The sequence below is a fragment of the Giraffa tippelskirchi genome, chromosome 8 (genome assembly GCF_054371585.1).
Source record: "Giraffa tippelskirchi isolate mGirTip1 chromosome 8, T2T-mGirTip1v1.2.pri, whole genome shotgun sequence".
In the NCBI taxonomy this organism is placed as follows: domain Eukaryota; kingdom Metazoa; phylum Chordata; class Mammalia; order Artiodactyla; family Giraffidae; genus Giraffa; species Giraffa tippelskirchi.
In genome coordinates this window covers 129,215,792-129,236,475 of record NC_137282.1, presented here as the reverse complement: position 1 = coordinate 129,236,475, position 20,684 = coordinate 129,215,792, and the positions used below count along the sequence as shown (strand labels likewise).

General features: G+C 38.9%; 1 protein-coding gene across 4 annotated transcripts in view; it reads right to left on the bottom strand.

Annotated features, from left to right (window-relative positions):
- DNAH8 (dynein axonemal heavy chain 8) overlaps positions 1-20,684 on the bottom strand; it is a 326,388-nt gene that overhangs the window by 146,808 nt on the left and 158,896 nt on the right. For all 4 annotated transcript variants that reach the window (XM_081523221.1, XM_081523219.1, XM_081523218.1 and 1 more), the window contains 8 exons: positions 19,401-19,647; positions 19,029-19,270; positions 18,785-18,925; positions 17,091-17,328; positions 12,176-12,318; positions 11,263-11,397; positions 10,123-10,245; positions 3,014-3,227 (listed from right to left, as the gene is read on the bottom strand). In XM_081523221.1, coding sequence (XP_081379347.1) covers positions 3,014-3,227; positions 10,123-10,245; positions 11,263-11,397; positions 12,176-12,318; positions 17,091-17,328; positions 18,785-18,925; positions 19,029-19,270; positions 19,401-19,647 — 1,483 coding nt within the window. The remainder of the gene's footprint in view (positions 1-3,013; positions 3,228-10,122; positions 10,246-11,262; positions 11,398-12,175; positions 12,319-17,090; positions 17,329-18,784; positions 18,926-19,028; positions 19,271-19,400; positions 19,648-20,684) is intronic.

The window sequence follows — 20,684 nt, the reverse complement described above, 5'->3', positions numbered from 1 at the left end:
AATGTTCCAGGTCACATGAATTGGTTGTTGACCTTAGTAGAATGTCAGTACCCCCATCTCCTGACCTGCAGTCAGCAACACCCTGGCCTGAGTGGTGATGTAACGGTTCCTAGGAACACCCAGCCCAGTGACAATCTGACATGATCACCCTCAGGAATGATTGTGTTGTTTGTCTACAGACTGTTTCTAAAGTCTCAAAGTGTGTTTGGTGTTAGGCTGCAAAGACAGATTTAACCCTACTTCATGCCAGTGAGACTCAGTGTTGAGCTTTATGTTCAGTCCTGAGCATGGTATTTTCAGAGGAAAATGAGTATGAATATCTTCTCAGAGACACGTAGCAGGTTTGCAAAGGGCGGGGCAACCCAAGAAACTGGGCTTTGTTCACAGAGACCAAAGAAGGGCAGCCTTGAGGGAACATGAAATAGTCCAAAATCATGGTTGGTTGTGCCAGACACCTATAAGGCCTCTTTGCTTTCTGAAGTCCTCTGATTCTAGATTTTCAGCTTCCTGTGGCACAAATGTGTTATATAAGATGCATGGGGTCAGGAATCAGAAAACAGGATCATGTGTGTGTGCTAAGTCACTTCAGTCATGTTCGACTCTTTGTGACCCTATGGACTGTAGCCCGCTGGGCTCCTCTGTCCATGGGATTCTCCAGACAAGAATACTGGAGTGGGTTGCCATGCCCTCCTCCAGGGCCCAGCGATCGAACTTGGGTCTCCTGCATTAGCAGGTGGGTTCTTTACCACTGATGCCACTTGGGAAGCCCCAGAGAGCAGGATCACACCACATACTTGGGCAGTTATTTCACTTCTCTGAGCCTGTTTCTAGTGTGTTTCTGTATCTCATTTTCAATATTAACCATATCAAAGACTGTACAAAATAGTTTAACAAGTAAGCAAACACGCACATACAGACCACTAGACTAGGGGAGTACCACAACGCCCCAGCACATCAGAAGTCTCTTTTGTCCAATCCTTCCTCCCTCCAGAGGGAGCCCACTGCTTTGACTCCGTGAGAATCAGTAACTCGCTTTTCCCAAGAACAGCTCTGCCACTTATTTTCTTGAACTTTAACCCCTTTCTTTTAACTTTAATTTTTGAAATTCAGTTTAATAGCATTATGTTATAGGTTCCTCTGTGACTTGCTTTTCCCCCTTAATGTTGTAATTCTTGGCTTCATCTATTCTGAAGCATGTAGCTGAGTTTGTTCACATTCACAGCTGCAGAGCACAGCAGGTATGCCCACACCACAATGTGTTTACCTGACTTCACTGTTGATACACATTTGGGTTACTGCACGGTTTTTGCTGTCATGAACACTATTCTATGAACCTTCTTGTATAAGTCTTCTGGCACACATGTGCAAAATCAACTACAGATGGATTAAGGACTCAAATATGGAAGACAAAACTATGTAACATTTGGAAGGAAACATAGGCAAATATCTATATGACCTCTAGGTAGGAAAGGACTTCTTATGTGAGATTCCGAAAGCATCACCATAAAGGAAGAAAATGATGAACTGGCATATACTTGGAAGTGGAATGGCGGTGGCTGTGCACACATTCTACAACCAGTAATAATGTCCAGTCGTATCAAGAGCTTGTGGCAATTTATACTCCCACCAGCAGGGGAGAGTCTCACTTGCTTCACATTTTCACCAATGCCTGATATTTTGGTCAGAATTTTTCATTTTTGCAAATCTAGTGATTATAAATGGCTTTTCCCTGGTGTTTTAAATGTTCATATTTCTAATGTTTACCATTTGCTTATTAGTCATCTTGCTTTCTCTTCTTAAAGTGCCTGACTTTTGGTCCATATTTACATTAGGATGTTTGCTTTTTATCTGATTGATTCATAGGAATTTTCATAGTATTCAGATTACTAAGTCTTTTGCTTTGTTACATGTTGAAATTTTTTTCTTCCATTTTGGGACTTGTCTTTATTTTATTAATACTTTTTTAATGCTGCTTTTTGAATGAACAAAAACTCTTCATTTTAGTCAAATTTACCATTTTCTTCCTTTATGGTCTATGCTTTCTGAGTCTCATTTGAGAAGTTCTTTCCTACCTAGAGATCATTCAGATATTTTCCAATATTTTTTCCAAATGTTTTACAGCTTTGCCTTCTATATTTAAATCTTCAAAACTTCTGTATTGACTGTAATGCTTGGTGTGAGGTAGGGGTCCAATTTCCATTATTTTCACATAAGAATTACTGAATATTCCACCACCATTTACTGAAAATTTTCTCTTCTCATCTATAGTACTTGCTATGTCAAACAACTAATGACCACATATGCATGGGTCAGTCTCTCTTATATGTCTTCATGTATATAATTGTTATGGAACAGTTTGTATGAGCCTAAATTTAGTGTCAAAATATCATTTTCAAATTCAAAACAAGTATAAGTTAGATTAGTAACTACTGACCTGAAAGGATGTCCATTATACATTATTAAAGAAAATTTCAAGTTGAAAAGGAAATGTATATATGACTTTGTTTTGGCAAAAACAATGACAAAACTCTGGTGTGTACATGTCTTGTGTGTTTGTAAATGTTTAAAAGAATTATAATTATGTTTGAAAGAATTAAAAGAATCATATTCTTTAATAAAGAATGTAAGGTTATACTCCAAAAAATATATCATTTTCACCAACATAGCAAAGTGCTACATTTGACTTGGTGTATTATATTGTTAATCCATGATCAATGTGCTATCATTCATTAGCTCAAATTTCTCTGATTAATCATGTCAAGAAAACCAGAACACAAAGGTCTGCTTATCTCTAAAGCTAACCTTAAACAAGGCTATTTCTAAATATTCCTGAGTCTTACAAAAGGCTATAAACATGATTCTTCTTAGTATTTAGTTTCTGGTATTTAGTTGTCCATTTCAGATACTTAATCCTACCTCACATTGAGCCTTTTTATCTCCTAAATAAGGTTTTGCATGGTTTATGTCCATTATGTAATGCAATAAAAAAATTAAACACCAAGAACTGTCATACCAAAAATTTTGTCTATTGAAGCGTTTGATGGCAATGTGCAATTAAACACAGTAAATTGTCTTTTTAAACGCTGTGGAATATCATTTCGACCACCTCCAGGATGGATCATTGCTGCTATGAGCTGTACATCAACAATAGTGGTGAAATCTCCAGGCTTATCCAAGCTGTACATTCCTTCCATTTCCATCATCTGTCGTACAATCTCATTAGTTATCTAGAATTTTAAACAGTAATATTTTAGTAACACATCACTACCATTTTTCTCCAAATTTCCTATAAAATAGTACAGATGAGATCAGAAAAAAATGCTCAGCTCTTATCAACGAAGTGTTTGTGAATGTTGCCTTCAAGGCAATTTGACTTAAATTATACCACCCACGAACTCTAAACCATACGCCTGGTGCAAAACCAATGCACTCTTTACCACACTGATAAATTTAGATAAAGGAGTTACAGAATATTTGGTACAGAGCCCTCAAAGTTACAAGTTTTACTACGGATATCTTTCACACTTCACATTCAACTTTTCAAAATACCTTAAATCAGAATATGGGATACTTTTACTCCTAACTGTTTTGGTGTTGGATTTTATATCCCCATCTTTCTTCTCTGTAGCCTATGCCACTGCTAACATTCCCTCTGTATTGATTTTTTTTCCTCTTAGTTCTAGAGGTTTGGTTCTTCCCAGGCTCATGAGACCCTGGATCACTTTCCAAGACATTTCTTCTCCACTCATCCCTCAACTATAATCTTTATACAGGTTCCCGTCCTTGGCTTGGCTCTGTTTCTTTTCTGTTTCTATCTCAACTCTGTAACTCTAGCCTCAGATTCTCTTCCAGACTCCACACGTGTACATCCAAATTCCTACTGGGCATCTCTGAACAGATGACGTACAAGCCCTTCAAATACAAACCTCTTTCATTCAACATTTAATGAATGGCTACTCTGTGTCTGGCCCTGTCTTCATGAAGCATACCTTCTTGTGGTGGAGACAAAACATACATGTGCACATCTGTATGTATGTATGTGTGTGTATATATATACACGTATATATATATATATATATATATATATACACACACACATATATATATATATGTATTCCTATATATATATATATATATATAGGAATGTTATAAGTCCTTTAGAGAAAATGAGCAGAGAAAGGAAACAGGCAGTGCTCATGGATGTAACTGAATATGGAAGCAGGAAAGGCTTCATCTCACAAGACATATAACCAAAAACTTGAAGGAAGTGAGAAAGCTAGCCATTCAGATATCTAGAGGAAAGGCATTGCAGGCAGAGGAAACAGCAGATGAAGAGGCTCTGAGTAAATGTTACATTCCGTGTGTATATGAATCAGTAAATGCGGCTGGAGGAGATTCATGGGAAGATGAGATCAGTGTAGGGTCTTTGGATCACAGGGAGGATTTTGGCATTTATATGCTACGCGTCTCACAGGAGAATTTTGAGCAGAGGAGTGTGTCACATCTGACATATGTTTTAATTGGTTACTGATAAGCAGATAGCTTGAGAGGTGCAAGGGAAATGGGGAGACAATGAGGAGATGTGTGTAATAATCAAGAAGAGAGATGGCAGCTTGCACCAGGCTTTAGCAATGGAGTGATGAGTAGTGGTCAAGACTTCCGTATAGTTTGAAGACAGGCTGAATGTGGAGTTGCTATTTCTTGAGATGGAAAAGACTGTTGTAGGAGCAGGTTTGGGGAGTAACGGGAATTTCATTTTGGACATGTTAAGTTGGACATCCAACTAGGCATTCCTAATCGGATTTTTTAAAAATCTGAATTCAGGAGTTCTTCATCTTCTAGATATGAGCTGTACGCTTCCCTCTCTCCTCACCTTATAGGAACTGCTGAAAGGTTTATCGGACCAGGATCCCTGCTAAGTGGGAGGGGAAAAGGGAAAGAAAAAGAAAAACAAAGTCTCCCTGGGATGTTGTGGCCTCAGAGTGACGCTAGTACAGACTTGCACCATGAGTAGGCAAAGCCTAAATGGGCCAGAGACGTCCAAACATTAACCTTTCTTTGAGGTGATTCTGGCTGAATAAGCATTTAAGAATCTGACAGAAGAAAACGCAAAACCTATCCAGTTAAGGACACATTCATCTGAAGCTTTAATAAACAGCCACAGGTAATTTTTCAAGGGCAATGACTTTGGAAGCAAAGAGGCAGAAAACAAGACACTTTGAACATGAACAAGAACTACTGAAACAAAAGAGAACAGAAACAGCTTCTATAGGCGTCAGATGATGATATTAACAGACACAGACTTAAAAGCAACTATGCTCAACATGTTGAAAGAAACAGGCAATGATTTGGAAACAGATGCAACGAATAAAAACTGTAAAAAGTGACAACATATTTGAAAGAAAAAAGAACCAAACAGCAATTGAAATTAAAACTCAGTGGATGAATTTGACAGCAGAGTGGACAAAGCAGAGAAGAAAATTAGTGAGATGGATGATAGAAGAGGAGAAAGTATCTAGACTATAAGTATTGGACAGAGAAAAGGTTAAGATGTACAGAAACATACAGGGCAAAGAAAAAAAACTAATACACACTGGGAGTGTGATAAGAGGGGAAAGTAAGTGAGTCAGAGGCAATATTTGTAGAGAGAAGAACAGAAATTTTCTAGAAGTGACAAAAGAGACCAAACCACAGATTGGTGAGTTCCAATAAATCCCAAGCAAATAAATACAAATAAATATACACCAAGGAACATAATTCAAAAAAGAAAAAAAATCATAGAAAAGTAAAGTGGCAAGAGAAAAAAGGCAGATTTACTTCAGAGGTATAATGACTAAGTGGTAGTTGACATCTCAACAGCAACAAGGAAAACAGAAGACAGAAATCATATATTTAAAATGATGAAAGAAAATAACTGCCAATCTTGAAAATAAAGACTTTTGTAGACCAAACAAAAAAATAACCCTCCAAAAACAAAAAACCAAAAGTTTGTCATTAAAAGATTTTCTCCTAAGGAAGTTCTAAAAGTAGAAGAAACATGATATCAGATGGGAGGCCCAGGAATAAGAATGAATAAAGAGTGAAAAAAGTGGTAAAGAAATGAGTAAGGCAAACAAAGAGTGAATATAAAAATCAGTAGGGCTTCCCTGGTGGCTCAGCAGTAAAGAATCGGCCAATGCAGGAGACACGGGTTAGATCCCTGGTCCAAGAAGATGGCACATGCTGTGGAAAAACTAAGCCCATGCGCCACAACTCCGGAGCCTGTGTTCTAGAATCCAGAGCTGCGACTGCTGAGCTCACACGGTGCAACTACGGAAGCCTGCATGCCCTAGAGCCTGTGCCCTGCAACACGAGAAGCCATTGCGATGAGAAGCCCATGTACCATAACCAGAAAGCAGCCCCTGCTCATCACAGCTAGAGAAAAGCTCTCACAGCAATGAAGACCCAACACAGTCAAAAATAAATAAATAATATGCATTTTTTAAAATCTTAAAAAAGGAACAGTAAAAATAATATCTCGTGGGAGCTTGCTTTGAAAATATAGACACAGATAGCCAAAAAACAAATGATAAGATGCTCAACATCACCAATTATTAGAGAAATGCAAATCAAAACTACAGTGAGGTATCATCTTACACAGGTCAGAATGGCCATCATCAAAAAATCTATAAACAATAAATGGTGGAGAGGGTGTGAAGAAAAGGGAACACTCTGACACTGTTGGTGGGAATGTAAAGAGATACAGCCACTATGGAGAACAGTATGGAAGTTCCTTGAAAAACCAAAAATAGAACTACCACATGATCCAACAATCCCACTCCTGGGCATCTATCTGGAGAAAACCGTAATTCAAAAAGATACATGTACCCCAACGTTCACTGCAGCACTATTTACAATAGCCAGGACATGGAAGTGACCTAAATGTCCATTGACAGAGGAATGGATAAAGACATGGAACATATATATAATGGAATATTACTCAGCCACAAAAAGAAACAAAATAATGCCATCTGCAGCAGCATGGATGGACCTAGAGATTGTCATACTAAGTAAGCCAGACAAAAAAGACAAATGTAATGATATCGCTTATATGTGGAATCTAAAAAAAATTATATAAATGAACTTATTTACAAAACAGAAATAGAGTCATAGATGTAGAAAACAAACTTATGGTTACCAGAAGGGAAATGTGGGAGGAGAGGGATAAATCGGGAGACTGGGATTGATATACACACACTAACATATATATAATAGATAATAAGGACTTACTGTATAGCAGAGGGAACCCTACGCAATACTCTGTAATGACCTATGTGGGATAAGAATCTAAAAAAGAGTGGATTTATGTATACGTATAACTGATTCACTGCTGAACACCTGAAACTAACACAGCCTTGTAAATCAACCACGCTCCTATAAAAAATAAAACTGGCGTTAGACAATATAATGGTGAACAATATAATTTATGGTAATAAAAATAGAAATACAGACTTAAAATACAAGTCAACAATAAAAGGATAAATCAGAAGAAAGATAAAGGAAATTAAAGTGTTCAAAGGTCACTGGATGTACAAAATGGGAAAGAAGGGCTAGATTTTCTTTATTTCAGATTATGTATGCAGGATGTACTGTCAAGGGTAACCACTAAAACACAGAAATGATGGCAGTAAATGGATAGTAAAGAAAACAAAAGGGAACAAAGATGAATGTGTTCTCAGTGGAATAGGAAGAAGACTGCGGGACTGCTATGATCAGCTGAGGACAAGGAAACAAAGGTGTCCAAGGTCTGAGAAAAAGACGGTCTGAAAGGAGCCTGAAAGGGAACACCGGGACGGGAACAGACAGGATAAAGACACGCAACATGAAACATGCAGTGCAACTGCTGGGCAGGACCAAGAGCTTAGCAGAGGCCCATCGTTACGATTTTACAGTGAAATCTGTATTGTGTGTGTTTCGCCAGCTAAGTATAACTGCATAGGTGCAGGTAGGTGGTGAGCAAAGAGGTTTAACAAGAATTTAACACGGTTAAGGCTTTCACAGATGAGTAGAGGGTATATGCTCCTGTGATTATAATGCTGGATTATGGAATTTTAGCTGGGGGAGGAAGAAAGCGAGGAAATGAGAAGAAATGAAGGAGAGTTTAATGATGGTAGAAACAGTGGCTGATGGCTCCATCTGGTTGATGTTTGATGGCTCCATCAACAGTGGTTGATGCCCAGCAGTGGGATTTCTGGATCATGTGGTAGTACTATTTTTAGTTTTTAAAGGACCCTCCATACCATTCTCCATAATGGCTGTACCTCTTTACATTCCCACCAACAGTGTAAGAGTGTTCGCTTTTCTCCACACCCTCTCCACCATTTACTGTTTGTAGATTTTTTTTTGATGATGGCCATCTGTAGTAGAGAGAATGAGCTACAGAGTGTGGATATAGTGATCAGAGAATAAAAGGCTTGAAATTGAGATAATGAAGGGATGACAGTTATTGAAAATGACAAGGTGTAGGGTATGACTACATAATCAGTAATTCAGAGTGGAAGACATGATTATAGGGGAGTCCAGATCAAGGAACTAAGAGGTCAAGATCATGTATGGAGATAAAGGTTGGCATCACTGAGAATTATGACAAGTAGGACTGGCTTCGTAATTTGTGGGGCCCAGGTCAAAATGAAAACGCAGTGTCTCTGTTCAAAAATCATTATTAGGAATTTCAAGACAGTGACAGCAGAGCATTAGACGACGTGCAAGCCCCTCTGATGTGCGAGGCTCTGCGCTATGACATACTGTACACACCATGAAAATAATCCTGGAGCCTGCGGCAGCCCTGGAGAGAGAGTATCAGTGATCCAGGGACTGAAATCTTCGGCAGGGGGTTGGGGGGGGGGGTTGGGGGGCGACGCAGCATCAAGGGAACCCAGGACCTCTCCCTCACATCCAGGTGACAAGTATGCAGGGAAAGCAGCATCCTGGGTTTCCCACTGAAGCAAGATGGTGAGGAAAAGCTCAGAGGAGGAGCTGAATTTTCAGGGAATTTTGCAATGCAGGAAATCTGTGTTCCATCCCTCAGTCAGGAAGATCCCCTGGAGAAAGAAATGGCAACTCACTCCAGTATGCTTGCCTGGGAAATCCCATGGACAGAGGAGCCTGGAAGCTATAGTCCATGGGGTCACAAAGAGTTGGACACAGCTGATCGACTAACACTTTCACTTTTCATTTTGTGGATGAACCATGACCTCTGAGGGCACACAGAGGGTTTTTAGGAGGAGAGAATGTAGGAGATGGGGTCAGAGAAGGGCCAAGCAGAACTGATGGGAATTAGTCTCAGGCTGAGCATGGACGGACCTGGGAGTCCTGACCTCCTGGTGACATCAAAGGTAAACCTGATGTCAGTGGAAGGGATGTGACCGGTCCTGGTGGGCTCCGGTGGATGTTGTTGAAAAGGCAGTAGACAGCAGTGGGAAGAGGTGTTGGGGATCCCACCAGGAACATGCTGAACCCAGGTAGTAGTATCTGTGAGGTCCTCTAAGGGAAGTGAGTCTGGGGTTGATAGATGATCACAAGGAGGTCAGTGGTGTATTAAAGAGCTATCGCTTCTTTTTAGTGTTTTCTAAGCATCACATACTCCTGGAAAAGAGTATGTAGAGTGAGAGATAAGAGAACAAAGATAAAACCCTGGGGAAAGGAAGAGAGAAGCCAGAAAGTACACTGAAATCAAGCAGCCAAAGAGACAGAAGGAAACATGGGGAGAAGCACACAGGGATTTCAAGAAGGGAGAATGTCACCTATCACCAAGAGGTCAAAAAAGACTGAGAATTATTACTAGGCTTAATCAAGTGAAGGTTACTGATCTCTTTATATATAACCAAGTGAAAGTGAAAGCATCAGTCATTGCAACTCCATGGACTGCAGACCACCACACTCTTCTGTCCATGGAATTCTTCAGACAAGAACACTGGAGTGGGTTGCCATTTCCTTCTCCAGGGGATCTTCCTGACCCAGGGATGGAACCTGGGTCTCCTGCATTGCAGGTAGATTCTTTACCATCTGAGCCACCAGGGAAGCCCATATACATAACCAAAAATACTGGTTAAATATCACCTACATGAGATATTTTAGTCATACCTGATCTCCCCATTCATTAATCACAGGCATATTAATGTCATCAATAAATACAGTCATCTTTCTGCCTCCAGGTGGCCCGTATGTGCTTCCCATCCGCTTGTCCACATAGCTTTCAATTGTTCTCTAGAGAAAAGGAAACAGTCTGTTTTATGCATTACATTTCAATCCTTTTCTAAAAATGATGAGCATGCTTTTCAGAGTAGACTATAACTGACTTATTTATTTAATGGGTGATATTATTATTCAAATAAATACTGTGAACTCTAAAAAATAAGTTGTTGGACTGTTTATCATTAATTTACATCAAACGACACGCCAATGTTCAGCTTCAGCTTCAATATTAGGCCAAAACATGCTATTTGAATTTGGCTTCAGTGTCAGCCTTAGGAAGGTTAAATAGCTGAATGCTGACTGCAATACCAATTCTTTTAAGATACGTCTATGGTCAGCCCTTCATATTCATGGCTTCCAAGTCCTTGGATTCAACCAACTTCCATCAGAAGTATTTGGAGGGGGCGGAATTCTAGTAAGTTTCAAAAAGCAAAACTTGAATTTTTCTCACACTGGAAACTATTCACATAGCATTTACAACCATTTACATAGAATTATCATGTATTAGGTACTATAATGGAGAAGGCAATGGCACCCCACTCCAGCACTCTTGCCTGGAAAATCCCATGGACGGAGGAGCCTGGTAGGCTACAGTCCATGGAGTCGCTAGGAGTCGGACACGACTGAGCAACTTCACTTTCCCTTTTCCCTTTCATGCACTGGAGAAGGAAATGGCAACCCACTCCAGTGTTCTTGCCTGTACAATCCCAGGGACGGGGGACCCTGGTGGGCTGCTGTCTATGGGGTCGCATAGAGTCGGACACGACTGAAGCGACTTAGCAGCAGTAGCAGCAGCAGCAGGTATTATAAATAATCTAGGGATTATTTTAGAGTATATGGGAGGATATGCTCAGGTTATATGCAAACACTACCCATTGTATGCAGTTGAGTACTCCCAGGAGTCTTGACACTAATCCTCCATGGATACTGAGGGACAACTATATATATCAATGTTTTATTTTCATATACATGTATCAACTACTTAATATATTTAATAAGTTAATGACTACTGCAAATGATAGATTTTACCTGAAACATCATTGGTTCTGTGGCAGATGAAAAGTTTAGACTTTTAGATAACTGTACTTCTGGGTCATATTTTTTCAAATAGGCCTTAATCATTACAGTTTTTGCAGTTCCCTGCTCCCCTGTGAGTAAAACAGCCTGCAATGGTAGGATAATCATGTTAAAAGGTGTTATAAAATGTTTAGTTTTAAACATATTATGGTTCTAGTAGCCATTCTTTCATTCTATAAGTTAACAGTAGATTTTAGTTACTTTTAAGAATTAAACCTACATCAAAATAAATCCTAGTTGAATTAAAGACGTAAATGTAAAATGCTGGAAGAAAATGTACTGGAAGAAAATGTGGGTGAATGGTCACGTGACCAGGCGAGGGCCTTTGTAGGCAGACATCCACTTTCCTTAGCAAGCTGAAAATCAGCCGAGTTCGAGCATATTTTAGGACCTGGAGTTCATTTGCCAAACAGGTTTCTTTGAAATGACACCACCTCCAGCCCTTTGTACTTTCCTTTTTCCACTTGTGGTTGTAAAAAGAGTTGTGTTTCTTACATGGTTTGCAATGACCTAAGAAACTGAGAAAACACAGGCTACCGGCCCCACATATCAAAGGGGTGATTTTAGTGAGTCCAGACTCGTATCTTTCCATACATGGAAAGTGCTTAATTCCTTAACTTGAGATACCTGGGTTTTTGTTTGTTTGTTTTCATTAACAGTAACTCTTTGATGTTCCAACTACCTGGTCTTTGGTTACAAAAATTTCTATATATCCTGACTTCCCCCACAAACTTTGCCTCTTCAGAACACTTTCTGAGATGCTGTGTCCTGGATTTGAAGTCTGAAGAATGTCCACCAAATAAAACATAACTCTCAACCTTTAGGCTGTGTATTTTTTTTTAGTTGATAAAACTATCAAACTTACTTTATGCTGTTTTGCAATGGTGTCTATCAAAAAATTTGTTCTAATATTGTCAACATTTGGAACCAAAATTGATGAATATTCTGGAACACTGTCAGTTGGATAATAATATGGCTGAAGTTTCTTATTCCAATGCTCCCAATCACCTATACAATAATTAAAACTGATCTTAATAAAACTGCATTCTTCAAAAGTTATCTCAGAATACAAAAATATAAGTGCTATAAACAATCAACAGAAATAAACATTTAAAACATCTTCATAAAACATGTTAACCTATCTGCTTACCTAATGTACGTTGCATCTGATAATTTAAATTTGTTTTGCCTCTTTACAAAATTACCTTTAAATTATTAATTATTTATCTAGAGAGCTCTGACCTAAAATCAAATTACAACCAATGATATGTTTAGTATCTAGTAAGAAAGCCACATTAACTAAAAAGGTGGGAAAGACCAAAACAGGGATAATAGATTACCAGACTTAGGATGTTTGCCATGAGAAATGGAAAAAAATTAACCTGGCCCTAAAACTAGGGTAATAGAATGCCCAGATTCCTGACTTATAGTCACTACCAATAGCTTCCCTAGTGGCTCAGACTGTAAAGAATCTACCTGCAATGCAGGAGACCCGGTTCCATCCCTGGGTTGGGAAGATGCCCTGGAGAAGAATGGCTACCCACTCAGGTATTCTTGCCTGGAGGATTCCATGGACAGAGGAGGAGAGCTGTACATGACTGAGCGACTAACACAACAACATTATTGTTATAATAATTACTATAAGTACATTTCATCAATTCTAAGAAAACTATTTTATTTACATTTTAGCATCTCTGGAATGCACCATTCAATCTACGGTGTTAGCATCACTGTTAGTCATGCAAACTTGGCCAGAGATGTTTGTATTGTGGTCATTTAAATGGAATGACCCTCGTTGTTGATTGCATTCTTGAATTTAACTGCCATTTTAAAGATTTTCCAAAAGAACCAAGATTCAGAAATTTACCCCAAAAGTAACTGTGAACATAGACTGCATGGAAAGGGAGAAGAGTACACATTTGATAACAGCAAAGCAAATATTCATCTTTGGAGGAACAGCCTTGATTTCAACTTTCCTTGCAAATTATGGAGTCCTATGGTACGTGTATGTTTAACTTTTAAGGATTAAACATTAGTGGCTAAAGGGTTTTCCATAGTGGTTGTATATTGTGTGCCACTGTGTAGTTAGCAAAGTGGACACACTATTGGATGTGAGAGCTGCACTTGTTCCACATTCTTGCCAGTATTTGGTTATTATTAACCTTTCCATTTTCAGTTCAGTTCAGTTCAGTCTCTCAGTCATGTCCGACTCTTTGAGACTCTATGAACTGCAGCACGCCAGGCCTCTCTGTCCATCACCAACTCCCGGAGTTTACCCAAACTCATGTCCATTGAGTCAGTGATGCCATCCAACCATCTCATCCTGTCATCCCCTTCTCCTGCTGCCTTCAATCTTTCCCGGCATCAGGGTCTTTTCAAATGAGTCAGCTCTTCACATCAAGTGGCCAAAGTATTGGAGTTTCAGCTTCAACATCAGTCCTTCCAATGAACACCCAGGACTGATCTCCTTTAGGATGGACTGGTTGGATCTCCTTGCAGTCCAAGGGACTCTCAAGAGTCTTCTCCAACACCACAGTTCAAAAGCATCAATTCTTTGGCAGTCAACTTTCTTTATGGTACAACTCTCACATCCATACATGACCACTGGAAAAACCATAGCCTTGACTAGATGGATCTTTGTTGGCAAAGTAATGTCTCTGCTTTTCAATATGCTGTCTAGGTTGGTCATAACTTTCCTTCCAAGGAGTAAGTGTCTTTTAATTTCATGGCTGCAATCACCATCTGCAGTGATTTTGGAGTCCAGAAAAATAAAGTCAGCCACTGTTTCCCCAACTATTTGCCCTGAAGTGATGGGACTGGATGCCATGATCTTAGTTTTCTGAACGTTAAGCTTTAAGCCAACTTTTTCACTCTCCTCTTTCACTTTCATCAAGAGGCTCTTTAGTTCTTCTTCACTTTCTGCCATAAGGGTGGTGTCATCTGCATATCTGAGGTTATTGATATTTCTCCTGGCAATCTTGATTCCAGCTTGTGTTTCTTCCAGCCCAGCATTTCTCATGATGTACTCTGCATATAAGTTAAATAAGCAGGGTGACAATATACAGCCTTGATGTACTTCTTTCCCAATCTGGAAACAATCTGTTGTTCCATGTCCTGTTCTAACTGTTGCTTCCTGACCTGCATACAGGTTTCTCAAGAGGCAGGTCAGGTGGTCTGGTATTCCCATCTCTTTCAGCATTTTCCACAGTTTATTGTGATCCATACAGTCAAAGGCTTTGGCATAGTCAATAAAGCAGAAATAGATGTTTTTCTGGAACTCTCTTGCTTTTTCGATGATCCAGTGGATGTTGGCAATTTGATCTCTGGTTCCTCTGTCTTTTCTAAAACCAGCTTGAACATCTGCAAGTTCACAGTTCACGTATTGCTGAAGCCTGGCTTGGAGAATTTTGAGCATTACTTTACTAGTGTGTGAGATGAGTGCAATTGTGCGGTAGTTTGAGCCTTCTTTGGCATTGCCTTTCTTTGGGATTGGAATGAAAACTGACCTTTTCCAGTCCTGTGGCCACTGCTGAGTTTTCCAGATTTGCTGGCATATCAAGTGCAGCATTTTCACAGCATCATCTTTGAGGATTTGAAATAGCTCAACTGGAATTCCATCACCTCCACTAGCTTTGTTCGTAGTGATGCTTTCTAAGGCCCACTTGACTTCACATTCCAGGATGTCTGGCTCTAGGTGAGTGATCACACCATCGTGATTATCTGGGTCATGAAGATTTTTTTTGTACAGTTCTTCTGTGTATTCCATTGCAATATTAATTTGCATTTCCCTGATGATCAATCATGTTGAATATCTCTTCATATTCTTTTTTTCACCATTCATAAATCTTCTTTGGTACAGCATCTATTTAAAGTTACTGCCCATTTAAAAAATTTAGATTGGCTGTCTACTTGTTATTATTGAATTGCAAGAGTTCTTTATGTATTCTGGATAAAATTCTTTTATCAGATATATGTTTTTCAAACATTTGTTTCCATTCTGTGGCCAAAATGGGTCATTTTATTTTCATAGTGACTTTTAAAGATATGTTAACTTTAGTGAAATCAAGTCATAGTGTTCTATCTTTGTTTTTTAAAAATTGATTTGGTTATTCTTTTCATTTCCATAAAATTTTATATTTATAAATTTCAATCAAAAAAAAGCCTATTGCGATTTTTCACTGTGATTACACTAAGTCTATAGATCAGTTCAGAGAAAGTAACATCTTAACAATACTGTATTTTCTGATTTGTAAACCAGATTTATCTTTCTATTTATTCAGGGCTTCTTTAATTTCTCTCAGCAGTTTTATAGTTTTCAGTATACAAATTGTATACATATTTGATTAAACTTATCCCTATATATTTCATTTTTGGATGCTATTTTGAATTCTATATTAAAATTTCAATCTCCAATTTGTTGTGAGCATACAGAAATACAAATTATTATTATATACTGTTCTTTCATTCTGTGACCTTGCTAAACTCATATACTAGTTCTCACAACATTTTGGAGGGAGGTTATAATATCTGTAAATAAAGAGAAATTTACTTGCTCTTTTCCAATTTGTAGATATTTCATTTGTGTGTTTGTATTTATTTATTTACTGTCTTTTTGCACCGGCTAAAATCTGGTACAATGCTGAACAGAAGTGGTGAGAAAGGATATTCTTGTTTCTGAACCTGGGAAGTATTCAGTCTTTCACCATTAAGAATCTGTTCAGTTACTAAGTCGTGTCTGATTCTGTGTGACTCCATGGACTGCAGCACACCATTCAGTATAATTTAGCTTTTTTGAAGATATTCTTTACCAGAATGAGAAAGTTTCTAATTCTAGTATCCTGAGAGTTTTATCATAGTTTTATCATAGAAAAACTGATATCATCCTTCTACCATAGAAGAATGTTAAATTTTGTCAAATGTACTTTCTGCATCTATTTAGATGACATATAAATTGCTTGGTTTTTAGTATATCAATATGGTGAATTACACTAACTGGTTTTTAAATGGTAATCCAATCTTCCACCCCTAGAATAAATGCCCACCATCTACACTGTCAAATGTACTTTCATTAACATAGTTTCTAACAATCACTTCTTATTTTTTAACATCTTTAGTGTCTGTAGTAATATTCCCTCTCTCAACCTGGCTCATGGTAATCTACATCTTCTCTTTTTTCCCCCTAATATCTCTGGTAAGAGATTGACAAATTTTACTGCTCTTTTCAAAGAACCATCTTTGGATTGGCTTTACATTGTAAGAGAATTAACATCTAGATTTAAGGATTCATTTCATAATTAGCTTCTTTTAGGGAGAGGTAAGCTGGGCCCTGGCACATATGGCAGGTTAGGAGGCTGAGGCACTGGACTTTGCCAAGTCTGCTACCCATAAGTAGGGTCCCTATCTGCTTGCTTCATTCTCTGCTTATTCTGACGTTTCCAACAGAGAAGTTCTAAGACTGCATTACCACACTTTGCATCATGAAGAATCTGTTCTCTATACTTCTACCCTTCCTCTTCAAGCAATAGAAAAAGAGGTACTGCTAATTTATGTTAGACTTCACTTAGATAACTGCAAAAGGGGAAGTCAAGAGCCTCTATAACCATTCCCAGCTCATATGCAAAATCCTAGTCTTGTTTCCACAGATGCACTTTAAAAATAGTATTAGCAATTATATTATTCACAATTGGTTTAATATTTCCCCATAGAAGATTTTATGGAGTTTATCTTTTTTCCACTTAAAAAAATGTTATTTTGTTTCAGATGTAAGTCACTGTGCTTACCATAATCAGTAACATAGAACTCATACATGGTTTGAGTCAAGCCTTTAGGTATTTCTGGTAAGTCTAACTTGCTTTCGTGACTTCGCATAAAAGCTTCAAGCTTGTCTCTACTTTCCAATTCCAGAAGGGCTCCTAAACTCCACATTAGAGCAAACACAAATAATTTATGAAGATGTTCGACACACGAAATGCCACCTTCTTCTTTGGAGGGGATTAAACCTTCCAGAAGATTGAGAGACTGAAAATATTTAAAATATACAATAAAATTAAGTGTTATATTTAGATTTTAAAATAAACATTTAAATATAATAATAACTTTAAAAGAAGGAGAGAACGAGAGAAGAAAACAAATATATCTCCAGTTATGGTTTGATCAGTGTCCTACAGCCAGTGGCATATAGAAGAAAAGTCATTCTGCTTTAGGCAGGCTGCATGACTCCACAGAAAAGACACCAAACTGGGAATGTGGAGGCATGGTTTCTTCCCCCAGCTCATGCCACTAACATCTCTTGAGTCTCAGTTTCCTGATTTGAAAAGCAAAAGCCTAGACTAGATGTTTCCTTAGGTAGTTTCCAGTTCTAAAGTTTGGTTATTCCAAATTTTACAGATCAAAGATTTTATTTATTTTTAACATGTTGCAAGGCTCAGCACACTGTGGCCCTAGGGGCCAGCCACTTGCTTAGCAAACGAAGTGTTTCTGAAACACGGTCACTCTCGTCCACTGTGTCTGGCTGCTTCTGTATTACAACAGTAGAGCTGAGGGGTTGGGATGGAAAGTTGTGCAAAGCCTAGAACATTGACTATTTGCCCCTTCAAGAAAAAGTGTGTCAACTCCCACATGGCATCAGAAAAAAAAAAAAAAGTATCTATAGTAAGACATCCTTTGTCTTTCAAAACAAAATCATTTCAATGATTTGTGAGCTTCATGAATTATTTCTATGCTTCCCAGCCTCCCTGACTGATGTCCCTCGCACAGACAGAGAATCAGAACACTAGAACGGATAATGAGAGATCACCTTTGGACTAGAATCAGGAGAGCCTCCGAAAAACCTAAGGGATAGGGTAGGGAGGGGGATGGGAGGCAGGTTCAGGATGGAGGGGACACATGTATACCTATGGCCAATTCATATCGCTGTATGCAAAAACCATCATCAAATTGTAAAGTAATTATCCTCCAATTAAATAAATAAAGCTTTTAAAAAACAAATATAAAAGAAACAGCAAAAAAAAAAAAAAAAAAAAGACCACAAAAATTCATGATTAGTTCTGTTTCTTACAAAGACTTAAAAGGAAAACTGAGTAGAGGGGGAAAAACATAAGGCTACAAACTACTTGGAGAACTGTCTCAAGGTTTTCCCTATCTAATATATAGACTAAGTTTGCAAAGCCGAGACTTTCATCCAAATTTTCCTTAGGTTAGACTCAGCTTGATGGTGGGAAAGACAGTTCATTCCTCTTCCCCTGACAATACCGCCCTGGGAGGTGAAATTCATGAAAAGATGGCAGTAAGAGAATCAATAAGATCTTTAATAGGAATCCAAATTCTCAGACCCTTCACCGCCACATCACAGAAAGATTTTGATGGACTCTGAACCTTCCATTTCAGATACCTCTAAACTGCAACTGAGTATATGCGTGGGAAGTGGGGGGAATTTCAAATCTTCAGGAATGAGTGTACAAAAAAAATATCTTACTTGCACAATATAGTTGCACTCTAAGAGCTGCATTTTTGGATTGAGATTCAGTTTCATAAATGTATATGCATCCTCAAATATTTTATCATACAGAGTTAGGAATACAGAAGTTTCCTGGGTAGTACGCTTCTTCAACCATGCCTACAGCAAAGAAATGGAATCTCTGTTTATAAGAGAGCGAGACATGGAGAAAGTGAGACATGGAAAGACATTAAACACGCTTCTGTAGGTCTCCAGTCCCCACCTGCAGTATTGGTCTCCAGCTGAGGGCAGAGCTGCTGATGTACACCATGCCCATCCTAGAAACCGTGGCTGGAGACGCATTCTCGATATTGTGGACTTCAAACAAAAGCTTGCAGCTTGGGGCCATGGGGATGCGATCTCCGTTGGCCAGTGTGAGGGTTTTATTGTCATCCAACACGGAATTTAAGTTCTCAATCCAAATGGCATCCACAGGGCCGTCTAAAACGAGGAAAATGTTTTCACCTGCCAATAATAAGAACAGAAAATCACTTTTTACCTGTGGATGATCAAAGTGGAAAATTAAAACAAATTCTGCGGTGCGGATAAACTGGCAGGAAAAAAGAATGATCAGCAGAAAAGAGTTTGCATGTACCTTTTTTAGCTTTTAATGTTTTCCTCCACAGAGTAGAAAAAATCCCATCTGTCCAGTCATTGGTCGCCGTGTCCAGTCGGCCAAACATCTGAGGAGCTGTAATAGCTTTGGGATTCATTCTCATCTCCCTGTGAGGCCTTCCGCACTCTGTCAGTGCCTTCATCAGGATTGTGATGACCATCGTCTTCCCAGACCCGCTGGGCCCAAGAGTCATCAAACCATGGCGGACCAGAGACGTCTCATACAACTACACAATGAGATGATCAATCGAAAAATATAACTTAGGAGTCTCCTGCTCACGTTCACAGAAGTCATGTGAAGAAATTTCAAAAGCTTTAAACAGGATCTTAAAAGCTTTAGATAGTAACTAGTTCACTACTTAAAAATGGAATATGACCCCCCCAAAACTGTTTGTTTTATGGGAGGTGAGTAGCAAACGCGTAACATGTTAAAAGTGAGAAAATAACGACAATGTGGGACTTTAATTACATTTTGGAAGTAAGCAATTCAGGATCTAGTTTTTGCGTCTCAAAGTACTTGATATGACAAACTCCTTGTCATTTCAGTTTGCTGACAACATAGGAGCGGTTTTTCCACAATCTTTCTCTGTATCGCATGTGGTGATATCGCCCCCTAGTGGTGGAAAGCAGAGATACAAAGCATCTCTGCCAAGACCCAAGTTAAGCATCAGCCTTCTGGTTCCCCAGAGGAACAGCTTGGAGGGGAGTTTCCTGTGCAAGCCAGTGGTCACCAGGGAAACTTTTAATGGAGTAAGGGAAGAAGGACAGGAATTGGGACAGGTCAAGCATGGTGTGACTGAAGACAAAATCCTGTAGAGGGGAGACTTAACACTGGCCCTCGGGGCACTTTTATACCTCTCTGTTTCACCTGCAAGCAGGAGAACTTGACTTTTCTATTGCATCACCCATAAGTCCTCATCGAGTGTTTTGTTTTTTTAATTTATTTGGCTGTGCCAGCTCTTAGTTGCAGCATGCAGGATCAAGTTCCCTAACCAGGGATCAAACCCAGGCCTGCTGCATTGGGAGTGCAGTCTTAACCACTAGACTACCAGGGAACTCCCCACATCACCCATATGTCCTTAACTAAGGAAGGGTTATTTGGGGGTAGGGGAGAACAAACTCCCATGCACTGTCTGCACTTTGCACCTTCCAAAAAAAGTGGCACTGACCCTCCTGCAGAGAGTGGTGTATGTGGGATTGGAATCACAATTCTAGAAGTCGGGGAAGGAGTGCAAGGATGAGGAAAGAGAGATTCAAGGAGACA